Here is a 24,823-nt window from a genome sequence, read left to right on the forward strand (position 1 = left end):
CTGCAGACCAAGTTTTTGGAGCCAGTGGCTTCTTCTTCTTATTCTTCTTCTTCTTCTGGGAGAAGGACTGAAGGAGAAGGAGAGGGTTGGAGGGAAAGGTGTGGTGAGGTTAAGAAAATGGGAAGAGTTTGGAAAAGTTGTATAGCACCCCAGGCCAGGGGAAACTTACCAAATGGGATGAGAAGGAAAGACTGATTGTTGGGGACTGAACTGGAAGAGAGTTAAAAACTTGAGAGCTTACAGGAGGAAGATAGGGTAGTAAGCAAGACAGAGATTACTGACAGAACATCATGCAAGAATTAATACACTGCTTGACAACTGGTAAGGAACAAAGACTTTTTTGGACTGGAGCTGTCACAGGAAATGATAGACAATACAAAAAACAGTAGATAAGTAATAGAGGTTGGCTGGTATATTTATAATGAAAAATGGTACAGATTTCACCACAAGGGAAAGCAGGATAACAGACATAAATCATGTTCATGTTTGAAACAGTTCAGACTCCCAACATGAAGGTACTGGACTCTCAGTAAGAAATATGCCCTCCTTGGGCACTAATGCACATTTTGCACTTTTATTCATGCTTGCTACCAAACTGTTGAGGAGTCCTTGGGATATATTTTTCCACTTCTCTCTAAAGGTGGTTATCAGTTACTACACAGTTCGGCGAAGGAGTGCTCATTGACAAACATGTCTGCCAAGACCAGGCATGTTATCTACCAAGGAGTGAGATGACTTTTCACCACAAGTGCTATGTATCGGTCCTTTTGCAGTGTGGTGGTCTATCTACAACCACTGGCATACCTTCACATAGCATTTCTACCTCCAGTGGCCTCTTTTCATCACAAGATGACACCTTTGAGTTTTGGACACACCCATTACTGTGGCCACAGCAGTGACATTTTAATCTGCTTTAAGCCATCCAACTACTCCTCCACGATTGTAAGCAGTCAAATGAAGTCTTGCAGACATGTTGCCATACCACACAGTAATTGGTTTCACAACAACCTTTGTCAAACACAGTACTGCATGAACTTCTTTAATGCATACAGTGCCTTCATACAGAGGCTTTGCAGCAGCTAACACATCCAGCGCTCTATATTTCCTTTTACTATCATTGGTCGGATGTTCTGTAGCAATGCCAGTTGTTCCTTTAGCAGTTTTCAGGTGTTCCTTAGCAACTGTCAGTTGTTCCTTAGCAACTGTCAAGCATTGTAAGAGCAGAAAGCTAACTTTATTGTATGCGGTAGAAGTGGGGTTGGGGAAAACTAGACAGGTCAAAAAATAAAAGGTATAGAAAAGTAAAAGGGAATTAAGAAAGGAATAGTTGCTGAGAAGAAATGCTGAGACTGAAGAAACTAAAGAACATAACCAGTATAAATTAAGACCAGGTGGGTGGTGAGAACCAAGGATATGTTGTAACGCCAGTTCCCATCTGCAGAGTTCTGAGACTGGTGTCTGTGAGAAGAATCCATGTGGCATGTGGGGTGAAATGGGCACTGAAGTCACGCCTTTCATATTGTAGAGCATGAAAAAACAATCTATCTATCCCGTTGTGTCATTGTTTCGAAAATTAATTATTTTCATTGATATATTAGCTACTGTGGCCATCATTGCTTCTTACGCAACCCGTTATCAGTCTTTGTTGTCGTCTGTTTTCGATCTTACATGCTGTTTCGCTGTTTATTTGCCGTACCAACCTCTTGCCCCAACATCTTTTTCAGTAGCGGTACTGATTTCCGCGCCCTTAGACGGGTTCAGTGCTATTTACGAATTTGCATTTAACTCTTTGCTTCCGGTTCGCTGTATTGCAGGGCCTTCTCCCAATCATCTTTCGCCGATTTATTTGCAAATTTGGCAGGACTTTTCTTTCCCATACGCTACAGCAACATCAGCAGTTACTTGCTTCTACGTCATTCTTTCACGTTTTTGTGCGTTTGTTTTTCGCCAAACAGTACTGATCGCCTGTTACTGCCGTCTCCTGCATTATTTTATTTCCCACGCACAATACATTCTGTTTTCCTCAGTGACTTTCTCTTTCTGTTTAGCCTGTTTTTTTTTTTTTTTTTTAACTTTTGTCTGCTTTCATGTCTCTTACACGATATTTCGCAATTTACTCTTTCCTATCAATTTTTTCGTTTCATAGTCCGCTTTTCTGGCGAGAATTTCTCGCCCACTAATTACCTCTTGTTAACCCTTGCCGGTTCTCACGATTTTCTTACAAATGTTTCTACATTTTTCCGATCTTTTTCCTTGCTTTTCCCCCTCTGCTTCTTTTTTGCCACTCCCACCATCAATCTTATTCCAAACCCTCCTCTGTTACCATAAAGAATCCCGCCACATATTATATTCGATCCTTTCGAAAACATGCTTTTGTACTATCAAAACTAAGGTCCCACATTCTGTTTCTTGAAAGCTGCTTGTTCTTAGAGGTTACGCCCAAAGGATTAACACAGAGTCCCTGTTTCTGTGTGTAATCCTACTCTACACCTGCCCCTTTTACAGTTCAAATACAGCACTTACTTGGCTTAATCTGTGACGTGTATGCCTCGCCTGCCAGTTTCCACTCCACCAGACTTCTCTTCTTCTACAGAATCCTGCAGTTATCTGCCCCCCCCCCCCCCCCCAAGTGTCCTTCAATAGTATCATCCACCAAGCCAGCTTCAATTGCAGGAATAGGCCAGACTTCATCTCAAAAAGCTATCCTACCTTCTCCTTAACTACTCAACAGGTGTTTCCCTTCTTGTACCTCTCCAGCTCTAGAGCCACATCATCAACCACCACTCCTCTCCTACAAATCGACCTCAGCCAACCTTCTTAACATCCCCCAGCCTTCACCACTGCCTCTCACAGCAATGACAATTCATGATCACAAGAAACAGACACAAAAGTATAGTGTACTCAACCTTTTATATAAGGCACCCTTCCTTTCTGAAGTGTGTGTATTATCCACGAGTCTCACTTTCAGCCCTGCAGCCCAAAACCTGTATTTAATCATGCTGCTTTTGTGAATGACCTACTGTCCTTGATGTGTAATGTCAACTGAAAATATCACTTTGCAACTCAATTCCAACCTTAGCAACAGCAAATTTGACACTGAACCCTGCTTTGAACACTTCTGACCATGATCCCCTCTCGATCCATTACCACTACCTCAAAATCATCCCTTACAAGAATTTTTAACATCCAGCATTGCTTCACAACCTTTTATGAGGTCTCTGCAACATGACACTAAGGTGTCCTCGGGAGCACTCCAGGCTCTTCAGTCCCTAAAAACTGATGACTCTGTCATCATCCTCCTGTCAGAAAAGGGGTCTACCACTGTGATATTTGACCAATGGGAGCATGTGAGTGAGGGTCTGTGCCGGCTTTCTGACACCTTTACATACAGCATCTGCCATCAAGATCCTATCCCTGTGATACAAATTGACCAACAATACCTCCTTCAAACCCAAGGCCACTCACAAGGGCTAACACCTCAATTCATAGAACTTCTTACCCCACCAAAACCATGCACTCCCAACTTTTACCTTCTTCCTAATATTCACAAACTCAATCACCTTGGCTGTTCCATAGTTGCTGATTTCAAAGCACCCACTGAAAGTACATCTTCCTTAACTGAACAACATCTGCAACCTATAATACAAAGACTCCCTTCCTATTATAAAGACACAAACTATTCTCTAGATCATCTGAAATCTGTGCCCATCCCACTCCTATCAGACACATTGTTTGTCACCATTGATGCCACCTTTCTCTATACCAGCATCCCCCATGTACACGTTTTAACTACTGCTGAATATTACCTCAGCCAGCACCTACCTGATCCCTAAACTATGACATCTCCTTCCTCACCGAATCAACTTTATACTCACCTTCAGCTACTGTGCGTTTGAGGGGGCAGACATACAGACAGATCATGGAGATGGACGTGGGAACTAGGATGGCTTCTTCCTATGCCAGCCTTCCCCTGGGTCGCTTGGAGGGGGCTTTCCTGGAATCCACAAGTGTTCAGCTCCTGGTTTGGTTTAGATACATTGATGGCCTCTTTGCCATAGGGAGTCATGAGCAGACTAATCTGTTAAAATTTTTGGAATCACTTAATACATTCTCTCAATTAAATTTCACATCCTTCTGTTCCAAATCCCATGCCACTTCCTTGATGTTAATCTCATCTTCACCAAGGTTCAGCTACACACTTCCATTTACATTAAACCTAGCAACAAACAACAGTAACTGCATTTTGACACTTGGTCGTTCTTACCATGTCAAACAGTCCCTCCTGTACAGCCTTGGCATTCAGGGCAAACATATTTGTTCAGATGCAGACTCTTGACAGTAATACACCACAGTTCTCAACTCAGCCTTCACTTGATGTAATTACTTCACCAGCCTAGTTCAAAAACACATTTCCCATGCCATCACAGCCAATCTTGGTACTACTGATGCTTCCAAAACACAGCTTAGGAGTACACCTCTCATCACTCAGTATTATCCTGATCTTGAGTGTATTAATCAGCTATGTTGAGAAGGCTATGACTTTCTACAATCAGCCACGAAATGAGGTCCATTCTGTCCAACATTTAGCCCACCACACACAGAATAGCTTTCTGTCACCCCCCTCCCCCCAATCTCTGCAGTGTACCTACCCCATTGTTCCTATCCCTGTGACCATCTCCACAGTAAAATCTGCCCTATGCATCCTCCTACCACCACTTGTACAAGTCCTGTAACTGGGAAAACATGTACTACCAAAGGGTGAGCTATCTGTAAAACAACATGCCATGTACCAGCTGTTGTGTATACACTATTTGGCCTTCTACATTGGTGTGAGTGCCACCAAGTTACCAGCTAGGCTAGATGGGCATAGACAGAGTGTTTAAACTGCCATCACACAATATCCTGTTGCAGAGCATGCTGTACAACATGATAGTCACGGCCTCAGTGACTGTTTCACCACACATGCCGTCTGGATTCTTCCCCCAGACACCAGTTTCTCAGAATTCTGCAGGTGGGAATGGTTGTCACATGTTCTCACTCATCTGGCCTTAATTTATGCTAACCATGTCTTTAGTTTTCTCAGTCTCAGCATTTCTCTCAATAACTATTCCTTTCTTCATTCACTTTTAGCTTTTTCTATCTTTCATTGTCTAACCTGTCTATTTGTCGCTGCCCCCCTCCTACCACGTATAAGACTGCACACTTAGCTTTACACTCTTATCAACTCTTTTATGATGTTTTGTCAGTAATCTCTGTATTGTTTATTATATGTCCTCCACATTTAAGCTCTCACATTTTCAAATCTCATCCAGTGCAGTCTCCAACAATCAGTCTTTTCTTCTCATCCCATCCGGCAAGGCTCCCCTGACCCACAATTCTGGGTAAGTTTTGCTAACTCTCCTTATTTCCTAAACTTCACTAGTCCATTTTCTTCATCCCTCTTTCTTCCCCTTCAACCCCTCTGCCAGAGGAAGGAGCCACTGGATCTGAAAGCTTGCTCATTTCCTTAACCTATGGATGGGCTTTCTCCTTCCACCATTTGATGAGTATGATTTTTTTTATCTATCCAATTATACTATTTTTCCAAAAATTATACAAGAACAGATTATAGGTTGCACAAAATAGGGGCAAAAAGATTTTTCAATATTTTAAATGAAAATGTAAACAACACTGTGACAGCTTGTTTTGGCTGTCAGCAGAATCAACCCTTACCCAAACTGTCAACTGAAGTAGTATTTTAGTCCAGGCATGTCAGATTTTATAACAGTATGTCCTTAAAATATTTACAGAAGAAAGTACACAAGGTAGTTAACTACACATGGGTTGAGACTGACTAAGGAAGGGGACAAATGAAATTGTGTCTGCTGTGAGAGACTTTAGAAATTCTTTAGAGCAAGATCTAATAAAATAAGATGTGGAAAATCTTTATCTCAGATTATCTCCTGATTCTTGTGGCTCCCAAAACAAAAACTCCGCAATGGTGGCAAAGCTTATGAGTAACATTGAAAGCTCAAAGGTATTTAAAGGAATTCAACATTATTTCCTAACATGTGGACATAGCTCTTTGTCTCTTTACAGGGTTTTCGACCTGACTGAAAAACTTTGAAAACATAAAACACTCATTCTACCCTCAGAATGTCATAACATTTTGGGAAAGTTTGGGGCAGTTAAAGTATGGGGTAAAAACTGGTAGTGTTATTATAAGAAAACAATCTCCTAATGTGTAATGAAGGCCAAATTGTCTTTTAAGGTATCTGAGGCAAGAGTTCTGCATTATGTAAAATGACCTAAGACCAGGGTACAATGCCTTTTTCAAAGTTCTTGCTTCGCTATACTGACAGACAGATGTTGAAGTCCTGAAACCTGGAAAGAGGAGTGCTTCAGTAATGTTTGAAATACCGGTACCTCAACTTCCATCATTGCATAACGTAAGCAAAAATAAAGCTGCTGATATGAAGAAGTTCAGAGGAAAGTAAAGAGTACTAGTCAGAACTTATGCAGGGGAATGCAAATGATACTGAAGACAAAATACTGTACTGTGAAGAGCCTTTACACTGAAGAGGACTGTGTTACAGATTTCACACAGCATTAAATCTAAACATTATACTAAAATATGTACTATTGCTGTAGTTGTCATGTACACATATCACTATGAGTTTTATGTCCGTCCCTGGTAGCTGAGTGTGAGTGGTCAGCGCAATGAAATGTCATGCCTTTTCTCATATTAGTTGTTGGCAAGCAAGATGTTAAAGTGCAAGTTAGAGACAAATAAGGAACAGGGTACCAGGTCACAATTATTGTGGAGATAAGTGCTATACTTTGTCAGGTACCTAAACCTGTGGTTATGTGACGCTCAGATAGGCACCTAGGCTTTCCAGAGCTCCCTGAATTTTCCAAACAGACAAAAAGCTCCTGTACCTTATTGCTAAATCCTGTAATGTTTTGATGAAATAAGCTTTTCTGTCATTTTTTAAGCATTTTGTGGGGCCCTTCTGTTATTTTGACTTATTTCAAACAAGGTTCCCGAATCCTGATTCTAACTCGATAAAGGTATCTCTGTGACACCCGTAATGACAGGGATCTTGCTTAGTGTAATAGTGCCCCTCTGCCCGCCCCCCCCCCCCCCCCCCCACCACCCCACCCATCCCCACTGGACATTAGCTGCCAGAAGCTCAGCAACCTATCTTCCCTCTCCTATTCAGATGTTTTTGAAGCTACAGGAAATATACTCACATAAAATGTCATTTCAGTCAGCAGCTATCTGCTCAACTCAGTGTTCACTTAACTCACAGCAGTGTTAACCCATAGCCAATCGTGGCACTGTAGGAACTACACAAATCTCACATTCATGTGCATAGTTGCATTCAAGTAACCCCCTAATGCCGTAATTACTGTCATCCAGGCTGTTCTCTGTTCCACCTACTACATTAACCTGTTCCTCTACGGCAAAATCTTTTCGCAAATTGTGTGTGTCCTCTGTGACCTGACAAAGTATAGCACTTGGCTCCACAATAATTGTGACCTCGGTACCATGTTCCTAATTTGTCCCTAGTCTTCTCTTTGGTATGGACTTACACTCTCTTCTTTATTTTTATTTAGAACACACCGTTATTCGATTGTGTATTATTGTAATCTGTATATTACTATAAATCTAGACTGTATGGAAGAAAAACACAAATACAGACAATTGCCAATGTATTCTTCAAAAAATACTGTATTACTGTGGCTCAGCACCGCTGAAAACTTTTTACACTTAGTTTCTTTGCTAGAAATCTGCTGCACCCTACCCTACTATGACCTACAGCTGGATGAGGCTTTTCCCCCGCTACTTCAGGTAACAAGTCAAATTTATTCACTACTATAAGCTCAAATGTAGATGAAGTTGAAGAGCTGTTCCTCTTTCACCCAATGATTGTTACATTCACACAGTTCCCTTGATCTTTTTATCAATTATATGGAGAGCAAAAGTAGTTGCATTAAATTGTTTGAGAAGCTTAATAAGATGCTTCTTTCAGTTCCAGTTTTTATCACTACGTAAACCCAAAAATTTGGAGCATTCTACCTTATTTACCAACTCTTCTCATGTACTACATCAGTTGTTTGGATTACTCTTACTTGTTGTATAGAACTCAATACAATTGCTTTTTTTTCAAAATTTATGAAGAGTCCATTTTTTGAGAACCACTTAACAATTCTTTGGAAATATCATTAACAGTATCTTTTGTTGCATTCTCTCTAATGAGATTTATTATAAACTGGTAATGTCTGCAAAAAGTACAATTTTGCTTGTTGAATGTTAAGTGGACGGTCATTCATGTATATAAGAAATAGCAGTGTACCCAAAATTAATCACTGTGAGATTCCCTTTGTGATTTCTACCTAGTCACTACAGTTTTCTATCCTTCCACTATGGGTTTGAATTATTCAGTACACATTTTTGTATTCTGTTTGTTAAGTATAATTCAGACCAGTTGTGTGTAAAACTATCAGTTCCATAAAACTTGAGCTTTCCTCAGTCTGTGCCATTATCCATATAATAAACAATTTGGGAAGACCACAAAAAATATCAACTGGTGATATTTTATTATTTAAGGCTTGTAATGTTTGATGAGTGATGTATAAGTAGCATCTCAACAACCATTCTGGATCCAAACTGTGATTGCTAAGTAAACTGTGTCCAATTAAGTGTGAGACTGGAGTTAAGCACTTTTTATGAATACTTTAGTAAAGGATGTCAGTAAGGAAACTGGACAATAACTGTTTAAGTCTGTCTTGTCACATTTCTAATGAAGAGGTTTAACAATTGCATATTTTACCCTGTCTGGTAACATTCCCTGTGCCAGTGATGCTTTACACTTATAATTAAGAACATTAATTATTAAGTTGGAAACTTTCAGAATTTTGTTTTGAAATTCCATCAACACTACTTGAGGTTTTGTTTTTTAGAATTTTTGAAGTCTTATTACTTTCAGTGAAGGATGTTAGTGCTACCTCTAGTTACTTCACATTTTGTGGAATGATATTTTTAGTCTGTTCCTTGCTTCTTCAAATGAACCATTTAATCCTATCTTCACTGTTACATTTAGAAAGTGATTGTTAAAAGTACTTGCAACTTGTGAATTACTGGTCACAACATTATCATTTAGTTTTATTGTTGTATGGTATATTGTACACTGTTTGGCTTTCCTTGCTCCCATTTGACAATATCCCACATAGTTTTAATCTCATTCCCTGCATTATTAATTTCTGCCAGGGACATACATACTTCTTGACATGTTAATGAATTTCTTAAAATGTTACAGTATTTTTTGTAGTTGGATCTTGACTTATTCTAGGCTTTACATAAATTTTCCTCCTCTACAGGAGATTTAATTCCTTTAGTTATCCACAGCTCAATTTTTTAAAATGGATCTTATGGGTAAATTTTTAGGAAAGCAACTTTCAAATATTGACAAATTCATTACAAAATAAACTAAATTTGACATTAGCATCTCTCTCTTTATACAAACCTCATCCAATATCACCTCTTAACTTGCTCACATTATATCCTGTTCTCATTAATTTATGTCCATAAATTGTGCATCATGATAAGATAATCAGTTAACAATTGGGTAAACATTAATTATTTCATGCTGAGCACTGTCTATAAAAACATTACCTAGTCCTATTATCTTGTTTCCCCCAAGTTGGAAAATTGACAACAAAAATTAGATCGAAACACCCAAATAATGATTTTAGTTATTTTTCCTGTCCGTATCTTTAAGAATCAACACTGAAAAACTACTAACTCTTTCTTCTAGTCTGACAGGTAGTTCAATAATGCATCTAGATTTTACACAAATAGCTGAGTGTTTCCTAGAAGGGGTCTGGAGAGTGTTACAATTATCAGAGAAGTAATCTGCACTAACAACTCACAAAACATGCTTCTAGGTCCTGATCAACAAAAAACTACTTGTCTCAATATTTTTGACTTTGTGTCCAACTTCTACATATGTTGTAACTCTTGCTTTTCCAGTGTCAAATCTACATAAAAATAGTGCTGGTCCATAATTCATTATGTTTAACTTCTCCAGTCCTGTCATTCTTCAGCTCCTGTTGGCATAATACTTCTTGTCAAAATAGTTCATGGTGAATTGACGGAATGTCGGTGTCCAGTGAGCACATTATTTCAGCAAACAACCATGTTGCCTTCCTGAACGGACTGATTGGGAGGGGGAGGGGGGGCACCATGCTTTTACCTCCTTTCCCTTTCACTCCGACTGGCTGCTCCATTGGTTGTCCGCACCCATCTTCGGAAACATCAAGTGTACACCATCTTCTGCCCACCATCTAAAACACAGGCAGTACTTGGTAATGCAAAGGATGACCTTGGACTACAGAAATCGGAGATCTATCAGATATACTGCCAATATGTAAGACTTACATAGGTCAGATGGTGTGTTCTGTCAAAATTCATTGCTGCCATACCAGACTGCAGCAAACTAACAATTCTGCAATTCTGGTGGAATCGCATGGAATGGACTATAAACACACCAAGGTTCTGACAAAGATGTCAAAATTATGGTGGTGTGTCATTTATGAACGTATTGAGATTCAAGTAAGGAAACTGCTAACAAATTGTGATAACAGGGATGCACCTAGCAAGGCATGGGACCCTGATATTAGAATGGTCAATAAGATGAATAAGATACTAGACAACAAACTGACTTGGGGGGAGCAGATGGAGGAAAAGCAAGTGCGCAGACCACGGCACGAACCTAGGATGGAACAGTGGATCAGCAGAAGCAGTGGGTGTAGGGATGCTGGGTGTGGACAGCCAATGGAGTGGCCAATTAGAGTGAGAGGAGGCAAAGGTAAAAGTGTGGCACTAGCTCCCCATCAGTCGGTTCATAAGTGCACCTGATGATGGCAATCTCGTCATTTGCAAAATATTGTGCCTGTTGGACACTGACATCCAGCAGTTCATCAATGAGCTATTTTTCCGTACATATACAGTCAAATGTGACAGTTATAGTCTTCTTTCATGACTGTACAATACAAACTTGGCCAAATATTGCAAAAATTGAAAGTTGCACTGCTCCTCATATACCTATAACTAATTAAAACATGTTTCAAACTGAAACTCCCCACAAAAAAGTATTAAAATCTTGCTCAATTTTAACAGACTGAGAAACAGTAAAGTAGCTGCATGATGGTGGACATTATTTCTTAAAATCAGACTGGCAAAGTACTGAAATAAACCCTCCACAGCAACTATTACACAAACTCTGCTAGGGAAAACTTGTTTCATATTCTAGGACACCTGGAGTAATGCACAAACAAATCAAATTCATGTACGCATGCAAAATTTCTAAACATAAGCAATGCTAGTAAGAAGACCTGAGTACAAGTAAGGAGCATCTTTACTATTAACTATGATCCATAGCATATTTGAACAGACAATGTGGTTCTATTTACATAAGAGAACTGGCAACACATCCAGTCTGAGGCTAAGCAAATTAAAAAATTAATTAGGTAAGAATTAGCAGAAACAGAGATGTGTAACAGGGGATAATACACTTTATACTAGTAGAAGAAGCAATTCTTTTGTGGGTAAGGCAGAAGGCTTTACAGAACAAACAACACATTGACACATTCATATAGTATTTATTACAAAAATCTTACTGATTACTTTTGAACATGATGTCCACATTTGGCAGCATACCTGTATTAGATTATACCACCAACTTACTACAGGCAAAAGAAACTTATTTACTTCTGTTTAAACAGTTTTGTAGTATGATCATAAAGTAACGAGCAACATCATCACAACCATGCACTATCCTTTAAATATGTACTTTGAGTATTCCATGAAACTTGAGTAACAAGAGAAATTAAAATATTCTAAAAAAGCATCCTGCAGTACATTATAATATACAACACATACAAAAATACATTAAAAGGAAAGCCACTACACAGTATTTCATAAATTTCACAAAACCAAAAAACTACTATTTTACAGGCTGACAAGAGCTCAACAATAAGTTCCATGCAACACGATTCTTTCATAAAACATTCTAGGACAGAGAAAAACATTTATTTAAGGTGCCACAACCTTCACAGCAAGTAAAAAATTAACATAATTTGCTAGAAATGACAAAAATTATGCTTTTTTAGGACTAGGAAGTATTTACTGAAGAAAGGCACATCAAATACTCTAAATGATTAGATGATATCTGCTAGAAAGATGGAATTTTTTTCTTGGGGGGGGGGGGGGGGGTGGAGGGAGGAGGTGGTGTAACACATTGAATGAAAGAACAGAAATCTAGCATACACACAGCCTGACCAACTGGAACACAATTTACAAAGAGAAATGTAATGTATGGTGGGAGATGAGAGAGAAGTGAGGTTGACAGTGAAAAAGGGATTGAAATAAAAACTTTTTACTTTTTCCATCTAGCATGCAATACGAGAGATCTACCACACGCATAATATGTACAATCATTTACACAATGGATGGCCAACAAATTCAACAGTGTTCTACATAAAATAAATGCTTCAAAAACTTGATATCAAGCCCACAGCTACACTTACTACTTTATCAATGTGAAGCTAGTCACACAACAGCTAAAAACAATGTTTCCCCATTTTTGTTGCTGGTGCTTCCAATACACAAACTTAGCAACTGTAAATGAAGAAAGTATCTCTTGGTGCCTAAGTATGCATCAGCACGGAACTGAAAATGTCGGGGTTTGAATTCTACTCTGTCCTAGGATTTTGTCAATGCGATTTTTTTGTCTAATAAACTGTATATGAGAAAAAAAAAAGAGAGTTGTACCACAGTTAATGTTGTACAGAAAACTATAGGCACCTCTTACAATTTGCTGAATGTGCTGGTTCACCAGTCTGAGGAGAGAGAGAGAGAGATAGAGAGAGAGAGAGAGAGAGAGAGTGAGTGTGTGTGTGTGTGTGTGTGTGTGTGTGTGTGTGTGTGTGTTTTCAGTCAATTTAGTACTGCAAAGCTTCTTTATTTTCAGAATCAGTTTGTTCTTGAATATATATCATGGCCTAATGTTTACACAGTTTACTTAATAATAGTTATCTACTTAAAGCAATGTCCATTCATGTCTGCAACTGTTTCACCACTTTGCATCATAATGGCTTTGCATACTTCATAGCAGTAAATCTGAAGCATTACTCTTCATGGATATAAACAATTTAATGTACAGTTCTGACTGGGTTAAGCAGGTGGTAGACTTTCGTTTATAGATAGAATACTTAGGAATTGAAATCAGTTTACAAAGGAGACCGCTTACAAATCACTTGTGTGACCAGTTCTAGAATGTTGCTCAAGTGTGTGAGACCCATACCAAACTGGACTAATAGTGGATACTGAACAAACACAGCAAAGGGCAGCATGATCAGTCACATGTTTGTTTGATCCGTCACAGAGATACTGAAGGAACTGAACTGGAAGACTCTTGAAGGCAGATGTAAACTATTCCAAGAAAGTCTGTTAAAGTTTCAAGAACCAGCTTTAAATGATCACTCTAGGAGTATACTACATCCCCCTTTGTATCACTCAAATAAATTTAACAAAGTTGACTATTGTAGACAGTATTTCTTGTGGGAGAGGGGGTGGTGGAATGGGATGGGTGAAAATGAAAATGTTAACATGGTTTAAGTATGAAGAAAAGGGAAGGTTGGCTTTCATGATGACACACATGCTGTGGGGAGTGATGGGAGGGGAGGTAAAGAGAAAAAAACTAATACAATATAGGCAGAAGAAACACTTATTTGTAAAGCGAAGATGTCTTATAATCAGCATTACAAAAATATTTTGGGTACAAAGTCAAAATAAAATATAGAGGTAAGAAAGCAAAATAAAATGCAAATACATAAAAGTTTGTCAGCAAAAACAATACTTTAACATTAGACACACAAATGAGTCAATGTAAGACACTATAGAATAATAGTCAGGAATTAGTTCTGTATCTATGCGGAAGAGTAAGGTGCAAATGTGCTATATGAGTGAATGAATGAATTATATGGGTGATAAAATTTAACTGGAGTGAATTCAGCCATACTCAAGTTGGGCACATCTATGAAGAAAGCTGTTGCAGGTAACATGCAAACAGATTAGTGTGACATTTAATTCATAAGAAAATACTCTAAAGCATAAAATTTCTGATACTCTTGCTCATTTTTTTTGAAGATGACTAATGAACTGAAGAATGCACAAAACATGTTTTACCTGTGGATCTTGTTCAAATGAAACCCCGTGAAGACACTGAAATGTCTATTTTTGACAAAGACTAAATCTGAAATGAATGCAAATTTTTTGGGTGCCAAAGACATGACTGAAGGAAATTTTAGTGCAAATTTTGTATCTGCATGAGGATGATTTGAATTTAGTTCTCTATTCAATTATGACATTTCATTCCCCTTTGTGGTAGTTGAGCAATACTTAGGGAGCACTCCTCCTGCAGCTATAGAAGAAATTTACATCAGCACACAATGATGATGATATTACTAAAAGGCTACAGCTAAGATTGTTATCCAATTTAAAATTGGGAAACTGGTGTTTCGTGGCTGTATTTTAGGTATTAATGTCTCAGTCGTACATTGATGTACCATGCCATAAATAATACCAGGACTACAAACAACACAAAATGTTGAGACATGTTTTGGAGGCTGTTCATAATGAGGAGGAATGGTAGTTTAAATCTCCACACTGACATCATCAATTATGTTTAATGAGGTTTCCCTAACCACTTCAGGCAAATTGTACAACAATTCTTTCAACAGGACTTTTCACTATCATACTTGTCTAATAGAGCTATGGCAAGGTATTTAATGATCTTGACATCAATCGTGTTATAACTAAAATCCTGTTTTCCAATAAACAAATGTGCAATATGATGATACAATGTGTACCGCTTTGTTTTCATCAAGTGCCCAGCTGTTCCCTTCTACTAACAAACAATAGAAAATTTCAGTCTAAGATATTTCAACAGCAAAGTAAAAATGGTATCAATTTGGCGTTATCATATATAGCATATTCAAACTTTTTTTCGCTACAGTCCTGGCGATACCTAAATGAAACACAAAAATTTCCACATACATCACCTGCCTGGTATTACATGTTCATTCCCAATAAAGAAACTTTGCAGCTTTAAGTTCTTTAACAATTAGATAACTAAAATGCTTCAACAACTTCTCTGGTAACCCGTACAAAGAATACATTAAAAACTCAGGTGTGTCCACATGCCCAGATGGAGGAAGCTTGCTCAGCCAACACACAGACAGAAGGTGAAACACAAAAGTAAGACTTGGTTGCCAGTCTCTCACAGCAATCTGACAAGATATAATCATACATATTTTGAATTATTAAGTAAAGAGCAATCACTATACTTCCTATTCAAATTGAGGTAATTAACTTTCACTGCACATTCATGAACTCTATTGTATCTTCAGAACTTCAGATCACAACTCTAAAATACAGGCATGGAGTTCTTCATATTTTGATTCTATCATTGAAAGTGCATGTTAAAAGGCATTCTAAATGTTTTTAGTTTCTGTAACATGTATTATGAAAGATGTAAGTATGATTAGAGATGAATGTATTACTTTGTAAAGAAACTCAACAACCAGCTATACGCCAGGACCGAAGGAACCAAGAAACACAAGATGTTGATGTACACAAGTTACTGATCAGCCCTGTCTGACCTGTAATGTGAAAAACACACACACACACACACACACACACACACACACACACAAAATGTGAGACAAGCTAACTGTGAAACAAGATATATCTCTTCTTCAAAAAATACTGATTAAAAATATGTCAGCTGTTGCATCTGTTTACTGTGACAAAAACATGCTTGTTTACATCAAATTGAAAAGCAAACATTCTGAAGTCAATTACACATTTTAAATTTTGGGTACGCTCAGTATGCACAAACACTTCCACCACATTGTCTTTAACACTTTCCTTTGTGTAAAGAAGATTACTAAAAACACCAAGTTTGTTTCTTAGACTACAATGAATAAAAATATCACTCAAAATAATTTTCAGTAAATTCAAACACCTCGTTTACCTATCTGTTTCATGATCATTAAACAATAATGTTTATTATAAATGTCATTTAATTCAATTTAGTAATGAGTAAACAATATACATATTGTTAAATTTTGCTTTACAAACATCATGTGTAGGTCTACTTCATTTAAGCAATGAAACCAATCGATTGTCGACTCAGTTTTCATTAATACTGTGCACAGTTTTCAGTGGTCCTACAAAGCTGTAAGTTTCAACTTCTGCAAATGTTCTTTAGGACAGTTAGCTAGTAAGGACATGTATCACTGATTTGCCAGATTTTATACATTAAATTTGGAAAAATGACACAAAAAATATCATAATTCACTTTTCAACGGCACCCAGTAAATTCTAATAGTTCATGGGGTAAGTAACAAAATATAGATTGATCCCATGTTTACATGGAATGGTATGTATTCCACTCCATATTATTTATAAATCTTCTACTTATTATAGTTAGAAGTTCTAAGTAAGATCCTAAGACAATTAACAAACATTTACAAAAATATTTAAAATGTAGCTACCACATTTACACACCTGACTGCCTCATTTTGCCATGTTTTATAATAGAAAAATAGAATTAAATCACCACCCTGAAACATTTGTCACCAACAACCACCACAATTCTGCACACTTCTGGAAAGTTGTCAGAAATAAGCATTCTTAGTAACAGTATAAAATATGATATGAAAATTCAACTTCTTTAAAATCTTTTTCACTGGGTACTTGTAGCAAGATCAGACCCTCTACATTTAAATAATCAAAATTTCATTGGCATCGACTAAGACCAGATGTCCAGAAAAAGGGAAAATAAATATTGGCCTTGTTGAACACAGGGGAGATAATCATACAGCACCACACTTATGTATAATGTGAAATGCATATACTTTTATAGTTCTATATCCAAAAAATACTTGTTTAACTTCCAGTTACAGTGAATTACACATTTTGCTCTAACATTAAACAACCTATTTCCCTTTGTTTTTCTAATATTTGATATTATACAGTCAGCAATTAACAGTTCACTGGGGGCTCCTTCTAAAAAAAAATTTGTACCACTGTTTAGTGCAAAATCTCTCACCATGGTCTGTGCTCTCCCATTAATCTACCTATTGCTAACAACAAGCATCTTAAATGTTAGGAATATTTTAATAATGTTTCTGAAAAGGGGAAACAATATTTACCAGCAGATACAGATCCTACTCACCAAAAAGACACCGACTTAAGTGCCTCTGAAATCATAAATGGCAATGAATTCTAAATTTTGAGAAAGAAACATTCCTTTAAGTTTATATACGAAATAAGAAAAATGGTTGAGCACATGTTTTCATGTGAATAAACTACACTGAAGCTTGCACTACAATCCAATGTCTTACCAGTTCTAAGAAAAATTATAGTGCACTGTACACTTTACTAGCTTACTTCAAATCTAAAGCAAACAAACAAAATGGTGGCAGCATTAATCCTAAGTCTGGAAACTAGAAATGTCACTGCACTAAACTGTTGAACAAATGGATACCATTTATTAAGTAAGCATTCACGGAAAAAGCAATGAAACAAGTCAACAAGAATGTTGAGATGAGATGACAATTCAGGCACAAATGAAAAAGTATATCATCAAATAGTTTGGTTAATTATGTGTTTAATTTTTTCTGTAGATTTACCCTTTGCTGTAAATGTCTCACTGGTGAGGAAAGGAGTATGCAAGAAAGAATTCATTAAATTTTATTCCGTAAATGTATACAAATGGATAAACATACAGGTAGGATACTTCAGTAGTGAATATAAAAGGATCATTTATGGACTGTGACAAGGCCTTTGAGTGTGGTGGACAGCTAACCTTGTGTATTAGTAGCTGTAAAAACCAAACATTAGAGCTGCAGAAGCAGTAAAGTTTGAAGACAGGCTCCTGTTGTCATTGTGAAAAAGCTGTTTGAATCAATGATCCACACCATGAAGCACAAGAAACAACAGAGTTCTGTTGAAATACTGAAATTCCTTCAAAAGAACATGGAAAATTTGAAATGAAAATGAAGGAAAGAAATGTTTATGGAAGAATAGAGGAGACAACTCAAAGAGGAACAGGAAAAAAGAGAGGAAGAAGAGAAAGTAAGGCTGTGCAGGGAGACTACACAAAGGCAAAACCAATTTCCAAATATTCTGCTACTTATACATCAAATTCACAGTAAAAAAAATGTAGTTTATTACTATCACTTTTAAAGAAATTTTACAATTCTTTGTTTTCAATTCTTAAGCTATGATTCCCCATATCTTCTTTCCCTCAATGACCAAAATAATCCCAGTGCACAAACTATGTGGACAATTCAAATAATTAAAAGTTTTTATCCAAATAATATGTCATTCGACTGGAACTAAACAGGTACAGGAAATTGTAGCAAAGTTTTGAACAGCAAGATTTTAAATGAACAGAGTATTTCCTAAATATAATCATAATATGCCTAAAACTTCTGTGCACAGTACTGATAAAACATCCTCTATATTCCACGGGCAACAACTTTCCTCTAGCACACATCATTAATGAAGATAGTATTACACACTCCAGCTGCAAGAAGTCATTTTGTCTGTTACAATCTTCACTCATTTTACAGTAGTGAGGGTATATGGGTGTGGGAAGCAGGTGGAAAGAGGAGGAGGGAGAGGAACAAGTGATAACCAGAATGCTAACAGCGACATTATGAAAGATATATAAAGCATAAATATTATAATTACAATTTTTTTCTTCTTCATTGTTTCTTCTTTCTGAATATGGATGGAATAGCAAAGGAATTTGTTTTTAATCATCACCAGTACTGTAAAAAACTGGTGACTGGCACTCAGTGTTTTAGTGCACACAACAGGCAAGAGATTTGTTGTGCTACTTCTCACAAAGGTTTTATATATTTACAACAGGAAAATGGTCTATAATACTGCTACAACTGAGATCGGTGGCAAAAAAGTGCTTTAGTATAAAAACAATTTATGTATTCTTGCTGTAATACTGGAAATTGAAATACAAGACACAAAAGAAATATAGAGCACCTACAGGTATATAAAAATCCTGGTAAAAGTAGCTACCTGGCAATTAGTATATGACAGTATAAAGTCTTATTTGAGAAGCTGAGTAAATTTATAAAAATAATGGTACAGATTTAAATTAAATGGCATACATTAAAAAAAATAAATGCTTGTAAACAAGACAAAAGGAGAAACCCAACTGTAAAATGCACAAATGAACACATATTACACAAAATAAATATTACATGATGTCATATTCAACAAAATTTAAATAGTTGGGTTTCAAACATTCAGTCTTCATATCTATACACAACAGTGTACAGGTAACAACTATCTATTAAAGACATTGCAACCTGAACCAAAACTAATGAAATGGGAAACATATACAATAAACAGCAATACATAATGAACAGCACTTTATAAAGAATTTGCCATTACATGACAAGTCACATTTACAACAAGTACACTACGTGCATTTTGACCTTCCATCTAAAAGTTTTTTCCACAGATCAAACTGTTCGTGAAACTTTACCATGTGTATGCTGATAACTTTTTGTACAGCACAAGGGTTGAATGTTATTCGTTTATTCATGAATTCATTTGCATGAGTTCTTTTCACTTTCCTATCCTGTGCCACTATTCCTGTCATAAACACGTCTTCAAGTTTTAAATATGTTTTGTTAAGTGCTGTTGCATACAAGTCATGCACCACATCTCCCGTTAATAAATAAGCTGGGCCAGTAGTGAAATCAGGGAACACAGAAGGCCGATACTGGTTTGGAGAGACATAATATTTAGATTTCTTGTTCCGTATGGGTTTCCACCTTTTTGCTAGTCTTCCAAAAATTGTTCTCTTGTCTTTTGAATGCTTGCTAACAAAACTAAGTAGTCTTGGAATATTTATAAACATGTCATCATCAGTCTTCAGCACAAACTTTATTTTACTGCAATAGCTATCAACCCATTCCAACATAGAAAGTGTTTTTAAAGTTAAATTATTGTAGGTATCAAAAAATTGTGCCATTATGATATCTCCATACATATCTGATTCAGTGGCTAGAGTCTGATTAGTTTTGTTATCTTGCACAGATCCAATGAGAAATGACATGGCAACATCTTTTCGTTGCTTGAAGCTTCCCCACGTTTGTCTAATGGCCATGCGTGCTTCAAAATGGGATGGGGCTGATGTAATAATTATTAAAATTTGCAAATTTTGCCCGTCATCTATACACAAATTTTCATTGGTAATGAAATAACTTGCATCAAATATGGTATTTGTCACAACAGCTTTGTCAGCAGGATCACTATTATTTGGTTTTGTTGCTGCTTTAACATTTGGTGCACTCTTCTCAGCTGCAGCTGTATTTGCAACTGGCTTTGGCTGTTTTGCAGCTTCACGAAGTGTTGTGTTGTGTGTTGAGTTTTCACCCATAGGTACAGAAACTACTCGTGAAGCAGCAGTAGAAATAGCATTTTTTGAAACTTTAAGAGCAGCAATATTGTTTTTCGATGCATCTACCTCTACAATAACAGAGCCATCTGGTGCTGTGATATTAGCTGCCTTTCTGTTTCCTGTAACACACATTTGTGATATTAATTGCAATTAATGAAGCATATATAAGAAAAAATACAAATAATACTTCCAAAGAACATTAGCACTAACATCAAAATCTACTTATTAAATGCCATCAGCTTTTTAACTATATATTTTTATGTACATAATCCAGCTCCACCTATTAAATAACTTGCATATCTCAAAGAGCACTACAAAATGGTTATTAATTTAAAGAAAGGTAAAAAAGGCAATTTTATGGAAACATATCAGTGCACACCGCCCCCCCCCCCCCAACACACACACACACACACACACAGGGGAGCGACATAGACAGACAGGCAGAGAGAGAGAGAGAGAGAGAGAGAGAGAGAGAGAGAGAGAGAGGTGGGGCTAAGAACATGCTAACTACAAATATGCAACTGCTATGATTAAATCCACCACTACCATCTTAATAAATTAGCAAAATTAAAAGAAATGTCACATGAGATCATCAACATACAACCTGCAATCTTGAGTTTATAAATAATGGGTGCAGAAACAGTTAGCATGCATGCATTCATTCAGCTTTATAAGCACCCACCTTCAGCATCGCTTAGTTGCTGCCAATTCGTATTAGATATTGCACGAAGCAAATTAAAGTCTGTAAAGTCTGCAAAAATGTTTGCCGACAGATGTGCAGTTATCAAATTCCTCTGCAGCTCTCACAGAAATATATTCTAATTTGTAGTAAGATTCTGCATAAATTCAGAAATTTTGCATGGAATTTTACCTGTATTTTCGTGAAATGTACGTAATATGTTATTTATATCTAAGTATTGCTTTAAATTTACGATAATGATTTTATTCTGCAAAAAAATACGAAGCAGTTGAAAGCCACTGTCTTACACCCCTCACGGTTACCAAGGCAAATCATTTGTTACAAGCTACTTCTGAAATAAATCACTTAACAATTCCTTACCTTTATGTAAAAAACATTTCAACCAATTGCTTCTCCCACAGTGCAGCAAAAATTATCAACAGAAATGTTTAGTGACTAACTATGAAAATTAGGGAAAATTGAGCTGCTTTGAACATCAATGCATTTAAAGCAGGAATAATGTGTCACAGAAAAGAGTGCTAGAAATCTAACTTCCTTTTTAAAGAAACAAAAACGACACTTATATGTGGCTTACTGCAGACTGATTACATTTTGATAAACGAAGTTTTATCTCACACATCTATAGCATTTCCTGACAAAATGAGAAGAAAAAGATGAAGCTTATGTATATGCAAAGATTAAAAAAATATTAGCAAGGATAAGAAGTAGTTTCAGAAAATATGTTAAACATGAAAACAGACCAATGGAAGCGGAAAAAAATAATGCTTGGCAGTCTGTATTTCAACTACAATTGCTAAAACCACAAAACATCTTTGCACTCTTTATATATTCCATAAAACCCTGAGGAATTTCAGAAGTCCGACAGTGGTTGAATCATTAAAAGAACACCAACAAACACAGCAGACTTTGGAAAATTTATTTCTTTTTCTAACTGACAAAGTTCTAACAGAAAACTGTTCAGAAAGTACCAAGGCATGATCACTTCCCTTGCACCCATTGAGTAAACAAAGGAGTAAGATGGACCACAGATCATGCTATTCCAGCCATCACATTCCAAAGTGAACCAGTGGGTGCTCCCTTCCCTGCTGATCACTGTTGCTCACAGTGAATAATCAAATGTGAAATCATATTGGTGCACTGTGAGCTACAGACTGCAGCTAGTGCGGCTCACGTAATCGCTGATGATATACATGGAGGGTAACACAACATCAATGGTGCATGTAAAGAAAATATTAAACATTTTTTTCCAAAATAAGAAACACATTAATTGGACTGCTGAAAATTGACATTTTCTTTTCAAAAACAAGAGCAGATTTACATAAGATGTCAAAGCCTTCAGTGTTGTTGTTTCAAGAATTTAGCTTCCTTTGCTTTTTATCTTTTCAAGGCTGTTCAGTTCAAACATGTAGCTGACTTGCATCTCATTTCTGTGTAGTTTGGGTCATGTTTCTCACTATAATAAAATGATACTACCATTGAAAGTTAGGAGGGCTGTAATAAATGTCTAAGTAAAACTGAAATCTGCAAATCTATCACCTCTAATTGGGTTGGCAACGTTAATTTATCAGCTGGTAATGAAACCCGAATGCTCGATAGTTTCCAATAATGGTCGCATGTGCTAGGAATTCTACGTTTGATATCTAGTTAATATCATTTACACACTGCAGTTCCTCCTCTTTCAATGAGATAATGAGATTTTTCTTGAATGGCAAAGAAAAAAAACTTCCCAGATTAAATGACATCACACACAAATATTAAAAGTAAAGCTACCAGATACAGCTGCGATTTTGTTGGGCAAGAGGGGTTACCCACATCTGGGATTTCTTTTCCAGCAGAATCCAAAAATCCACTGTCCTGTCCAGGATCTAATATGATACAGTACACTTTGGAAAGAACTCAACCATTGCCAACTCAGTTCGAAATAACCTTCTGCAACTGCTGCCACAAGGGAGTCCACTAAAAAAAATTGAAAACTTGATAGTTTTTTCCCTGGCACCAGCAGAATCTGGCTGACAAGGGGAGGAAAGGTGGTGACATAAGGTTTCTAATCACTGGACTCTGCACCAGTGTTGTTTGGTCACCTCACTATGTAATCACAAAATCAGAAGAAAGTTGTTGTTGTTGTTGTTGTTGTTGTTTTTTTTTTTTTTTTTTTTTTTTTTTTTTTTTTTTTGTTTGTGGTTTTAGGGCGCAAAACTTCTATGGTCACTAGCGCCCAGCCCGTGACGTAGAAAACAGGAAAAAAACGAAATTTAAAATCAGCAGCAATGGGAACAAAGTCATAAAATTTGAGAAACTAAAGGCAGAAGGAATGCTTAAAAATCCACTATAGAAAGGGGTTGGTTGTCCCCCAAAAAAAAGGCTTCAAATGACTGACGTCATTTCACTGTCACTAATAAACTGTAGAACGCGGTCAGCTGAGCGCGTGTCATCTGCTAAAATCGACGATAGATCAGGCGATAGCTGTAGACGGGAGCGTAACGGATTAAAATAGGGGCATTCAATTAAAAGGTGTCTGACCGTCCACAGCTGAGAGCAGTGGGGACAGAGTGGGGGAGGATCACCGCTTAAAAGATGTCCATGGCTAAAAAGACAGTGCCCTATCCGGAGTCTAGCTAAAATTACCTCCTCCCGACGACGTGTTCGGGAGGAAGAGGTCCAAGCGCAAGGAAGGGCTTTCACTTCCCGCAATTTATTATGGGGAAGTGTTGACCAATGCGCATGCCATAAATGAGCAACTTGGCGACATAAACCGCTCCGTAGATCGGTAAACGGAAGAGACTGAATAGCTGGCCGAGGAAGAGAGACTGCAGCCTTGGCCGCTATATCGGCCGCCTCATTTCCACAGATACCAGCGTGTCCTGGGAGCCAGAGGAACGCCACTGAGACGCCCCCCAGGTGGAGCAAGCGCAGACAGTCCTGAATCCGGTGGACCAGAGGGTGCACAGGGTGAAGAGCTTGGAGACTTAGGAGAGAGCTGAGAGAATCTGAGCAGATTACGTACTGTATCCGCTGATGGCGGCGGATGTAGTGGACAGCCTGGAGAATAGCGTAAAGCTCCGCAGTATAAACCGAACACTGGTCGGGAAGCCGAAAGTGATTTGGGGTGTCGCCAACAATATAGGCACTCCCTACACCTAACGATGTTTTCGAGCCATCGGTGTAAATAAATGTGGCTTCCGTCATTTGTGCACATAGAGCAGCAAATGCCCGACGGTAAACAAGTGTAGGGGTACCATCCTTGGGAAATTGACATAGGTCTCTGAGCAAGTCGATCCGGGGACGGAGCCAAGGCGGTGCTGTACCCCAAGTTGTCAAGAAGGTTTTAGGAAAGCGGAAGGAAAGAGAATGGAGCAGTTGACAGAAGCGGACTCCCGGGGGTAGTAGGGAGGAGGAGCGGCCTGCATACCCGACATCAAGGGAGGCGTCGAAAAAAAGGTCATGGGCTGGATTAGCAGGCATGGAAGACAAATGGCTAGCATAACGACTCAGAAGGACTGTCCGCCGATTGGATAGCGGAGGTTCAGCAGTCTCAGCATAAAGGCTTTCCACAGGGCTGGTGTAAAAAGCTCCA

At 37.6% G+C, this 24,823-nt stretch overlaps 1 protein-coding gene across 3 annotated transcripts in view; it reads right to left on the reverse strand.

Moving 5' to 3' along the window:
- Positions 1–11,626: 11,626 nt before the first annotated feature.
- Positions 11,627–24,823, reverse strand: part of LOC124721208 (beta-1,3-galactosyltransferase 5-like) — a 192,626-nt gene continuing 179,429 nt past the window's right edge. For 2 of the 3 annotated variants that reach the window (XM_047246059.1, XM_047246060.1), the window contains one exon: positions 20,545–20,668. In XM_047246059.1, coding sequence (XP_047102015.1) covers positions 20,650–20,668 — 19 coding nt within the window. In that variant the 3' untranslated portion in view covers positions 20,545–20,649. Of the gene's footprint in view, positions 20,669–24,823 lie in introns of all 3 variants that reach the window. The other variant, XM_047246058.1, reaches the window with a different exon arrangement.

This window comes from Schistocerca piceifrons, chromosome X, assembly GCF_021461385.2.
Source record: "Schistocerca piceifrons isolate TAMUIC-IGC-003096 chromosome X, iqSchPice1.1, whole genome shotgun sequence".
NCBI lineage: Eukaryota > Metazoa > Arthropoda > Insecta > Orthoptera > Acrididae > Schistocerca > Schistocerca piceifrons.